At 43.3% G+C, this 12613-nt stretch overlaps 1 protein-coding gene across 1 annotated transcript in view; it reads right to left on the bottom strand.

Annotated features, from left to right (window-relative positions):
- LOC120814177 (uncharacterized) overlaps window positions 1-12613 on the bottom strand; it is a 351528-nt gene that overhangs the window by 82347 nt on the left and 256568 nt on the right. The window contains 2 exon segments of the mRNA XM_078088631.1: window positions 5300-5473; window positions 5765-5938. Of these exon segments, the coding sequence (XP_077944757.1) occupies window positions 5300-5473; window positions 5765-5938 (348 nt within the window).

Raw genomic sequence — 12613 nt, 5'->3', positions numbered from 1 at the left:
GTTAGTTTATTGGATTCACTGTTTGGTTTTTCACTCATTCACTTCCGTCCCGTTCTGCACTTTTACTGTGATATTACAGAACGTCCTCATGTAAATACACTCAAGCATCTGCAAACGGGTCGGCGTGTGGATTCAAGCCAAAGGTGTGATCATTGAATGTACTGTAGTATTCAGTCAGGTCACAGGCTGCTGATCATAATAGTACTATTATAATATAGTACTTTGTGTTCTCAGCGTGTCGAGGTGCAGAGTTACTAACGATTGTCACGTCATCAGCTGTTGTGTCAACACGCCTCATATGGTTTACAGGAGTAATCACATGATGTAGAGACAATGTCTTCATTAGAGTCAAAGGGACACAAGGACTGTTCATTGATGTTCACCCTCCAACACTGATGGACATTCAAGTAAAGGTAAGAAATACAACTTTAATATCACTTGTGATCATTTCAGCATTGATACAGTTTGATATCAGCTTTGTCTTCATTTGATTTGATCTCGATTCCAATTTAAAGAGCCGCTCTGATTTTAATGTGACCTTCTGAAAAGGTTGAATAGATTTGATCTCCAGTGGTGGAACTAGATTGTATTTAAATGTCAGATAAGTGGGTTATTATTGCTTCAGGCTTTGAGTTAAGGTCCATCGTCACTACTAGTTAAAGTTTGAATGGTATTCAACGTTTAAACATAAGATTGATTATTGATTATCATTGTGACTTTAGACTTTTACTTTCTTAACTTGAACTTCATTTTGCTTTTATGGATTTTCATTAGACGTTTATTTTAGTTTCCTCTTCTCTCTCCTGCGGCAGCGTTTACACCCTAAAAGTTTCATCTCAGCTTTGTGATTCTAACATTGAGTTGGATTGATTTTTAATTTGCTGAAAGCCGTAACTAGTTTGAGATGGTTTAGTTTGATTTGTACTGACGGCGTTCTGATCCGTGTTGTAGTTGTTATGTGACTCAGTGGTTTGATGGACTGGTTCCCTTTCAGGTCCACTGCTTTACTTTCCATTGCTGAGTTCACTTTGTTGTTTGGTGTTTTGCAGGTTTCATTAGTTTGACTTTACATCATTAGTCGTCTCCTCACAGTCAGTGACAGAGTAGCTCCTAAAGGACAGGAGGACATCTCAGGGGGGTTTAGATGCACCAGGTTGCATCATGGTCGTGTACACGACTCAGGACCTGCTGAGTAGCACCAGAGAGAAGATAGAGGAGCAGACGGAGGCCAAAGGAAGAGAAGCAGTGGACGGACTTGAGAGCACGATGAGGAAACAGCTGAAGACACTTGTGAACATCAAGACGTCTGCAGCAGTAAACAAAGGACAGAGACAGGAGACAGACTAGGCCCGATACCCCGTCCCCCAAAGGCCCCAGATCCAGCAGGTAGGAACCGTTCAATGGGACATCAGCACCCAGCAGCAGAGGACGAGGGACAACCGAGGGAGGACAGGTGGACCTTATATATGTGGACAGGAGGGACATTGGTGCAGAGAGAGTCCCAGGAGACACGCGACTAAACGCTCCTCCACGGCTGGAGGCTCCACCCACCTCCACCACCTCACCACACCTCCACCCACCTCCACCTCATCTCCACCCACCTCCACCTTACCTCCACCCACCTCCACCACCTCACCACACCTCCACCCACCTCCACCCACCTCCACCCACCTCCACCCCCCTCACGCAACCCCCACAGCAGACGAGGCCCAAACAGCAACTGGTGCCACGTGGCCCCCCACTGGCTCCCAGCAGCTCAGATAAGCAGCCCCAGTCTCCCCAGTTTACGACTCACGTTGCAGAAGAAGAAGAGAGAATAAAGATTATAAACCGCTGAGATTTAAAAACACAGATTGATTCACTAAAAGAGGGAAAGTGTCATTAAAAGGTTGTGAAGGATTTAAATGAGGAATGAAGGTGATGAGAAATGAGGACAGTCGTTGGACATAGTGTCAGTTTTTGTATTAAAGTTGTTGTGTTTTAGTCTCTAAGTTCTAACCTGAGTGTAAAGTGCCCGATACACTTGATACACAATCTGGATGATGGAAGCAAATGTCTGATCAAAGGAACATTGATAGCAGCAGTACATGAAATATGGACACTTTGTCACAGACGCTTCAACGCGTCCACACTTACATTTCAATACGCTGAACATGAGAGAAAAAGTCTGTCAGACAATCGCAGAGCGACGGAATGTGGAAGCATTTAAAAATATCTACTTACAGGAAAGTTGTAGACTGTTTGAGTTTCTTTTAATGATTGTTTGATGTGTGAAGACGTTGAAGAACAGAAGTTGAGGGTGTTGAATGAGTCCAATCATTAGCAAGGTACTAAACTAAGCAGCATGAGACACATTCACAGGGGACATCTGGACAGACAGGAAGAGGAGTTCATCCTTTCATAGAATTATGCTTATTCAGATAACTAAAAGCATTTATCAGAATAAGAAGAATTGGTTTCAGAAGGCTAGAAGTTCTTGTATCTGCTGTTTCTATTTCAAGTAAAGCTACACAACAACACGGAGAGATTGTGTCCGTTTGAGAAGGTAAACTTTGAAGGACACGGTCTCATCCATTGACCCTGTGATTGGTCTGCTGACTACGTCCTTTACGGAGTCTCACATCTCCGTTTTCACAGCACAATACGGCCATTATTAAAAGGAAGAATGTTTACGAGAGAACGGATCAGATTGAAGAGCTTTTGTGGGAAGAAATGCGTAAATATGAGCGCTTGTACAAGCCGTCATTGGCGGACTATGAGGACGCCGGACGGCCTCTGATTCATGGAGGGAGATCTCCACAAACGAGGGGAACAAAGTCGTGGAGGAAAATACGGGACAAATGTGTCCTTGATGAAAAGCAGCAGTGTGGATGCACGGGGCAATAAAGTCATGATAAATAAATAAAGCAACCAACAACTTCCACACACAAAGACGTGACTCTCTAGGTCGTCTTCAACAAAACACGTGACTCCACCTGTTGTTCTGGAGGTGAATCGCTCTGCAACACACGCAAGACTTTACAACCAGGAAGTGAAACCAGTGCGTCGGCACGACGACGCAGACGCAGAAACATGCGCCGGCCTTTATTCAGGCTTATTACACCGATAGAGTGGTGGAATGACGCGGATCGGCCAATCTGAACTTGACTTATGAATAAAAGAGGTAGAAACTTTACACGTGTACTGTCCCTGCTCTGGGTTATCACGTAGATATGGTTCTAGCCTCGTATTTCAATGTTTTAAGGTATTTATAAGGTTGTTTATGACATTTTTGAAGGCAAATCTGGTTGGAGGTCCAAAGGGTCTGACTGTGACACTGCTGTTCACATCCCGTCTCCTAGCAACAGTCAACACTGGTTTCCATCACCTGTAGTCTGGAGGTGAAGGTGTTACAGCTCAGGTGGGTCTGCAGCCACAGAGCACTGTGGTCCAGTCCTAAACAAACCTCTTTGGGCTCTGACACACCAGGTCCACCATCAGCTGTCGGTTCTTCACTGAGCGTCTGTGGCCGACTGTCACCTGTAGCTTCAACAAGTCCACTCTCATCATCCAGGGAACTGGCTCTCAGTGCAAAGCACCAAAAGCAGGTGAAGCTGAACTCCTTTAAAACACCAAACGTTCCTCCTGTGATGATCCATCAAGACGCTTTGAACAGATTGTTTCTGACTGTTTGTCTCTTAATGATAATGTCTGGACTAAAGGACAAACACACACTGGAGGCAGATGACCAGCATCTAAACATCCAAGTGTTGTTTGTTAAGAGCCCACAAACCTGCAGCGTGACCACGTTGACTCATATCAACCCACCATGATGCCGTCAACGTGTCAGGAGACACTCTCCTCTCTTACAACAACAAGACAAGACTCCAGAGAAACAAGCCTTTCATCACCTTCCTCCCTGTTCAGGCTCATCCTGGCTACTGTTCCTCACTACTTCTGTCTGTGTTGATAGTCTCATGTGGGACACAAACAGTTTGATGAGTCTCTGGTAGTTTAAGGTCAGCTTGGTGTGTCAGGGTCTTATTAACCAGGCTGACAGTGGGACAGAGAAAAGGTTTCCAGCTCCTCTACAGACTGATGGTCTGTGGCTGCAGCCTCTTCATACCTGAGAGTCTCCAGTCTCCACTGAGGATCCTCCAGTCCAGCAGACAGCAGCTTCACTCCTGAGTCTCCTGGATGATTGTAGCTCAGGTCCAGCTCTCTCAGATGGGAGGGGTTGGAGCTCAGAGCTGAAGCCAGAGAAGAACAGCCTTCCTCTGTGATCAGACAGCCTGACAGCCTGCAGACACACGACACAACACACATGTCACATGATCTGAGGGAGCTGTGAGGACTAGAAGGTCACTGCAGGACTGAGATACTATCAGGTACAGAGGGGTCACATTAACATGGTGTGATGTCACGAGAGGCTGGGTCCTGGACGGCTGGGTCCTGGCCTTCATAAGGGTTAGAGACACAGCCAGTGGGGTATGAGAGAGACCAGACCGCCGTAGGAGGATATTGTGGAGGAAGACTGTATATTCTTTTAGGGCGACTGTGGGTGAGTGGGGAGCACGGTCGTCCTCCAATCAGAGGATTGTCGGTTCGATCCCAGGCCCGGCTAACCTGCATGTCGATGTGTCCTTGGGCAAGACACTTAACCCAACATTGCTCCTGTAGCTGCGACTACAGTGTGTGAATGATAGTTACTGATGGCAGGTGTCACTGTGTGTGGTTCACCTGTCATCAGTGTATGAATGGGTGTGAATGGGTGAATGATGTCATGTAGTGTTAAAGCGCTTTGAGTGGTCAGAAGACTAGAAAAGCGCTATACAAGTACAGTCCATTTACCATTTATTCTTGTGAGTTGGATTTATGATTCCCCTTCGAAGACGAGACATTATTTAAGATTGACCGGAACCTGAGTTACCCTTTTTGGACTACTGTTTTTGTTGATTCCAGAGAACGTGAATAAAACCTTCTGTTTATATTTGAAACTGGTGTCCTCTCACTGCTTGAACTACCCCGGTGAGAGCGGAGGCGCCTCTCATGACATCACAATGGTTACTGACTGGTTTTCAGTCACAACTAAACACCCACTAATGTACATCAACAATCTGATAATATTACTGACAACTATGATTAATCTCAAATATTTCAATTTGTAACATTATATTGGAAATCAACACTATCACATGTTTATGAAAATATTTGGAAATGACATATTTGATTTGAATCATTCAAGCAGAAAGTATCTTAGGAAGGTCAGAAAAATATCAGGGATATAAATAAACCAGGTGAACATTGATTGAATCCTGACCTGAGGGTCTCCAGGTCACAGCGTGGACTCTTCAGTCCAACACACAGCAGCTTCACTCCTGAATCCCGCAGGTCGTTGTTACTCAGGTCCAGCTCTCTCAGATGGGAGGGGTTGGAGCTCAGAGCTGAAGCCAGAGAAGCACAGCCTTCCTCTGTGATCAGACAGACTGACAGACTGCAAACACACAAAACAACACATGTCACATGATCTGAGGGAGGTGTGAGGACTAGAAGGTCACTGCAGGACTGAGATACGGTCGGCTACTGAGGGGTCACATTAACATTGTTACTGACTGGTTTCCAGTCACAACTAAACACCCACTAATGTTCATCAACAATCTGACAATAATACTGAGAACATAAATATATACATAGAATAAATGTTTGATGTAAATAATGCAAGCGGAAAGAATCTTACGAAAGTCAGGAATTTAACTAAATAAAAGACACTGTGTTGAATCCTGACCTGAGGGTCTTCAGGTCACAGTGTGGACTCTCCAGTCCGACACACAGCAGCTTCAGTCCTGAATCATGCAGGTCGTTGTTACTCAGGTCCAGCTCTCTCAGACGGGAGGGGTTGGAGCTCAGAGCTGAAGCCAGAGAAGAACAGCCTTCCTCTGTGATCAGACAGCCTGACAGCCTGCAGACACACAAAACAACACACATGTCACATGATCTGAGGGAGCTGTGAGGACTAGAAGGTCACTGCAGGACTGAGATACTATCAGGTACAGAGGGGTCACATTAACATGGTTACTGACTGGTTTCCAGTCACAACTAAACACCCACTAATGTTCATCAACAATCTGACAATAATACTGAGAACATAAATATATACATAAAATAAATGTTTGTTGTAAATAAGGCAAGCAGAAAGAATCTTACGAAAGTCAGGAATTTAACTAAATAAAAGACACCGTGTTGAATCCTGACCTGAGGGTCTCCAGGTCACAGCGTGGATTCTCCAGTTCAACACACAGCAGCTTCAGTCCTGAATCCTGCAGGTGGTTGTTACTCAGGTCCAGCTCTCTCAGATGGGAGGGGTTGGAGCTCAGAGCTGAAGCCAGAGGAGAACAGCCTTCCTCTGTGATCAGACATTCTGACAGCCTGCAGACACACAAAACAACACACATGTCACATGATCTGAGGGAGCTGTGAGGACTAGAAGGTCACTGCAGGACTGAGATACTGTCGGCTACTGAGGGGTCACATTAACATGGTTACTGACTGGTTTCCAGTCACAACTAAACACCCACTAATGTTCATCAACAATCTGACAATAATACTGAGAACATAAATATATACATGAAATAAATGTTTGATGTAAATATTGCAAGCAGAAAGAATCTTACGAAAGTCAGGAATTAAACTAAATAAAAGAAACCGTGTTGAATCCTGACCTGAGAGTCTCCAGGTCACAGCGTGGACTCTTCAGTCCAGCACACAGCAGCTTCAGTCCTGAATCCTGCAGGTTGTTGTTACTCAGGTCCAGCTCTCTCAGACTAGAGGACTGTGAGCTGAGAACTGAGGACAGAGCTTCACAGCTTCTCTTTGAGAGTTTACAGTCACTCAGTCTGAAGAAACAACAATGAAGAAAATATAAACAATAAGTAGAAAAGATGGCAGCATGTTTAAGTCATGATGTGTGAATCTAACTCTCTGTACTTACAGAGCTTTGTTGGAGGCTTTGACCACTGGCAGCAGCCTCAGAAGAGCCGCCTCTGAAGCAAAGTATTTCTTCAGGTCAAACACCTCCAGATCTTCTCCTGATGACAGTAAGATGAAGACCAGAGCTGACCACTGAGCAGGAGACAGTTTATCTGTGGAGAGACGTCCTGAACTAAGGGACTGTTGGATCTCCTCCACTAGAGAACCATCATTCAGTTCATTCAGACAGTGGAACAGATTGATGCTTTTCTCTGGAGACATATTCCTACTGATCTTCTTCTTGATGTACTGGACTGTCTCCTGATTGGTCTGTGAGCTACTTCCTGTCTTTGTCAGCAGACCTCGTAGAAGAGTCAGATTGGTCTCCAGGGAAAGACCCAGGAAGAAGCGGAGGAACAAGTCCAGGTGTCCATTAGGACTCTTTAAGGCCTCGTCCACAGCACTCTGGTAGAGACACATTGGTTTAGACTGGTGGGAGGTTTGTTCTTCTGACAGCAGATTGACACCAGAGCTGTAGAAGGTCAGATGGACATGAAGAGCAGCCAGAAACTCTTGAACACTCAGATGGACGAAGCAGAACACCTTGTCCTGGTACAGTCCGCTCTCCTCTCTAAAGATCTGAGTGAACACTCCTGAGTACACTGAGGCTGCTCTGATATCGATGCCACACTCTGTCAGGTCGGATTCATAGAAGATCAGGTTGCCTTTCTGCAGCTGATCAAAGGCCAGTTTTCCCAGAGACTCGATCATCTTCCTGTTCTCTAGACTCCAGTGTGGATCCATCTCAGTTCCTCCATCGTACTTGACCTTCTTCCTTTTGGACTGAACCACCAGGAAGTGAATGTACATCTCAGTCAGGGTCTTGGGCAGCTCTCCTCCCTCTCTGGTCTTCAACACCTTCACCAGAACTCCAGCAGTGATCCAGCAGAAGACTGGGATGTGGCACATGATGTGGATGCTTCGTGAGGTCTTGATGTGTGAGATGATCCTGCTGGCCTGCTCCTCATCACTGAACTTCTTCCTGAAGTACTCCTCCTTCTGGGGGTCGCTGAACCCTCTGACCTCTGTCACCATGCCGACACACTCAGGAGGGATCTGATTGGCTGCAGCAGGTCGTGTGGTTATCCAGAGGCGAGCAGAAGGAAGCAGCTTCCCACTGATGAGGTTAGTGAGGAGCACATCCACTGAGGAGATCTCTGTGACATCAGTCAGGATCTCATTGTTGTAAAAGTCCAGAGGAAGTCGACACTCATCCAGACCGTCAAAGATGATCATTACCTGGAACTCTTCAAACCTGCAGATTTTTGCAGCTTTGGTTTCACTGAAGAAGTGATGAACAAGTCCCTCCAAGCTGAACTTCTTCTCTCTCTGCACATTCAGCTCTCTGAAGGTGAATGGAAGTGTGAACTGTATGTCCTGGTGGTCTTTGTCTTCTGCCCAGTCCAGAGTGAACTTCTGTGTTAAGAGAGTTTTCCCAATGCCAGCCACTCCCTTAGTCATCACTGTTCTGATTGGTTCCTCTCCTCCAGCTGAGGCTTTGAGGAGGTCTTCTAGTCTGATGGTTGTTTCTGGTCTGTCTGGTTTCCAGGATGCTGTTTCAATCTGTCTGACCTCATGTTCTTCATTGACCTCTGCAGTCCCTCCCTCTGTGATGTAGAGCTCTGTATAGATCTCATTCAGAGGGGTTGTCTTTCCTGCTTTAGCGATCCCCTCAAACACACGCTGGAACTTCTTCTTCATGTTGGATTTGAGTTTACGTTGACAGTTGGTGATAATCTCTGAATGAACAGAAAAAGACACAAACCAGATAGTGCTTTACTTTAATGGTGTAATATTTCCTTTGGATTAAGTTATTGGTTGTATTTTTCTGCATTCCTATCTGAAGCTACACGAATTTTGACTGTGAGAACTTGACAATTGAGAACTATGACTGAAATATCTGAAATCTGATATCTGAAATATGCCGGTCAAAGTATCTCAGTTTTACCTGCTTTGTGCTTTTCTGAGTTGATTAAACATGGCATACTTCCTGGGTCCATGTTGTCTGTTTTGCTGGTGCCTGTAGTTAAAAATAAGACTGGTAAATTAACTAGTATAGATAACTATAGACCTATTGCTCTTGCTAGTATACTATCCAAGCTACTAGAAGGGATTCGTATGGATAGGATTGCAGAATACATAGCGTCAACAGATAATCAGCTTGGTTTTAAGAGCAAGAATGGAACTGATCTGTGTATTTATGCACTTAAATAAATTGTCCATAGGTACAGATGACGCAATAGCACAGTATTTATGTGTTTCCTGGATGCATCAAAGGCTTTTGATCGTATTAATCATGGGAAACTGTTTGGTAAACTACATGAGCGTGGGGTTCCCTTTTACTTAATCAGGATACTGCAGTTCTGGTACTCTCACCAAACTATGCAAGTCAGGTGGGGGACGAATTTGTCAACCCCGTTCTATGTATCCAATGGTGTGCGGCAGGGCGGGATTCTGTCTCCGCTCCTATTCAATCTGTACATGGATGATTTATCTAGGGAGCTAAAGGGCTGTAGAACTGGCTGCTTGGTGGGGGATAGTCTACTTAATCATATGCCTCATGCTGATGATTTGGTGGTACTGTCTCCCTCCAGTGCTGGCCTACAGCAACTTCTTAGAATATGCTCTCAATATGGACTGATGTTTGATATAAAATGTAACTCTATGAAGAGTGTGGTAGTGATTGCCAGAACCAAGGAGGAAATGACGTGTGTCTATCCTTCTTTCTCATTGGCAGGTGAACCACTAGAAGTTGTAAAGAAAGTCAAATATCTAGGACATGTGATCAGAGATGACCTGTGTGATGATGATGATGATGATGGTGATGATGTGCAGCGTCAGTGTGTAAAATTGTATGGGCAGGCGAACATGCTGGCACGCACATTTCACATGTGCACTTCTGATGTTAAAATCGCACTTTTCAGAACCTATTGCGCCCCACTGTATACTGCCCACCTGTGGTGTCATTTTAGTAAGTCGAAGATGAAAAAACCTGTGGCTTATAATGATGCACTGAGAATTGTGCGTAAAGTCCCTCGGTGGAATAGTGCCAGTGAAATGTTTGTGTCCAATAAAGTGCCCACTTTTAAAGCTGTTTTAATCAATTGTATGTATAGATTCATGTGCAGATTGACAGGGTCTAAGAATAGGATTGTTGTGTCCTTAGTGGATGTCTCCAAGAGGGACACAAGGTATACATCGTGCTTCTGGAAACATTGGACCCGAAGCCTGTATAAGTTTTTATAAATGATGCCTCGTCTGCATCATTCTTAAATGTTGTTTGTATTGTTGTTTTTTATGTGTATGTATTCTCTATGGACCTCTGTGTGTGGAATAAAGTGGATTGATTGAATATGACCACGGAAATAATAGAACTGTGCAATAATTAGATGGTGGTACAAAAAGTCTCTTCACCTTGACCTCCATCTCCTCCCACAGGATTCGGTTCGCCTGAAACAAGATGTTTTCTGTGTTTACTTTGTGCATTTGTAGAGTGATAATAGCTGCTATATTTAGCCTGTGCTGAAATTAAAATCTACACTTAATAGTGGAATAGTTTCGCTTAATGAGTGAACATCAATTATGAGACTTTATAGTTTACAGCTATACTATAGTTATAGTTTTTAATCCCTAATCCAAGGGTGGTGCCCGGCTGTTATTAACATTTGTTAAGGATGGTATTAACATGAATAATCTGTTGTATCTTTATTATACACATCTGATGTCTTTCTTCCACTTTTTAACAACTTACCCGTAGGGTTAAACTTCATTTTGGATAATTTTTCGGCCAGATCGTTCCTTTGAATCTCTTTCAAAACCTCCTCGGCAACCTGAACAGAGTTTGTGCCGTAGTACTGCACCATCAGGTCCACCGTGTTCTCCCTGTTTTTGTTCTCCAGGTCACTGCGTTGGATTGATCCGAGGTGTTCCGGGCTTCGATGGTTCTCCAGGTGCCACTGGAAGAGTTCAAAGTCCTCCTTCTTGAGATCCTTTAGAATTTTGAAGATCTCCTTCTTGACTTTCTCCATCTGGCCTTTTTAAAGACACCCAAATAAACATCATTCACACAGAACAATTACTGATCTGCCTTTAAAAAGAAGCGTGTTTTAAAGATGGAGTTTTATCGGTTCATTGGTTTGGATTCACAATCAAATAGAATTCTTCTCTCTCTTTCTAAGCACCTCTGATGAAGTCAGCGTCCTCTTTGTGGACACAAGTTGGATGAATCTGTGAATATTGGGGAAGTGTGAAGGTGGTTCACAGCTTCACCTGCAACAACAGAAATGCCGTGTAATTTGTATTCATCAAACAAACTCAATTCATAATCAAACTAATCATGAAGCAGGAAGTATATGGAGCCAAATCCAGGACAAAGCTTTTGATCTTTCGAAATAGAGATTTGAAAAAAAACGTATTTAAAATAAAATTAAGATGATTTAGTTCTTATAAAATATTTATTTTCCTTATTTTCTAGATAAATAATTACATTATTTTCTATATATATTTATTTTCATTATTTTCTAGATAAATAATCACATTATTTTCTATATATATATATATATATATTTAGGTTCTTTTCATTATTCAGTTGTAGATTTCATATTTTCCGATTCAACTGTTCAATCGTTTTTTCACTGTCAGACTTTTGGCCGTTTCAGCCGTTTGGCTGTTTCACTTGGGTGGAGCTGGTTGAGTTGATCATGTAACAGTTACATTACATGTCATTGAGCGGACGCTTTTGAAATGACCAAGTCAAAATGATCTACCCATTATATTTATTGAGAAATATATTGAGGATTCTTACAACTTATGTTGATGTATAACCACATATGTTGCACAACACAACATAATTCAGAACTGAACAGACTGAACAACCCTTACCCTAACCCTTACAAAATATTTATTTTCATTATTTTCTAGATAAATAATCACATTATTTTCTATATATATTTATTTTCATTCTTTTCTAGATATATAATCACATTATTTTCTATATATATATACATAGATATTTAGGTTCTTTTCATTATTCAGTTGTAGATTTCATATTTTCCGATTCAACTGTTCAATCGTTTTTTCACTGTCAGACTTTTGGTCCTGATAGGGGGCGTGTCATCAACCGAGAGGGGCGTGTCATCATGAGTGACAGCTTAACAAAGAAGGCTGAAAAGTTTCCTCAACCGTGTTGCCTTCAGGAAGCGTAGGCACTGTGGTAATTATGAATCCACACTTTCTATACACCACATTCACGTGATTGGCAGTAAGACAATTTACACCAGTGACAAAGTTCTACTTAGCGAGCTGTTTTAACACGAATCACAGAATAAGAGCAATAAACTCAGATAGTAGCGTTCAACAACCACGTTTGAATCTCTGAACCACTGTGAACGCAGCGTAGCATCCATGTGATGGAGTCTGCTCCACCCGATCACGTGAACATGGTGTATAGCGATAAAAACACAATCAAACAGGAACAGCTAAACACACACAGTGATGAACCATAAGCATGTGACAGCAGATACGTGTGAGCTTGCTTTCTGAATGTGGACACACGTGAAGGACGTCCAGTCATCCGACAGCTTGTCGCAGAGAGCAGGACGTCTTTGAC

Source organism: Gasterosteus aculeatus, chromosome 14, assembly GCF_964276395.1.
Source record: "Gasterosteus aculeatus chromosome 14, fGasAcu3.hap1.1, whole genome shotgun sequence".
NCBI lineage: Eukaryota > Metazoa > Chordata > Actinopteri > Perciformes > Gasterosteidae > Gasterosteus > Gasterosteus aculeatus.
Note: the sequence above shows the minus strand (reverse complement) of the source record. Positions and strands in the feature narration are given on the sequence as shown.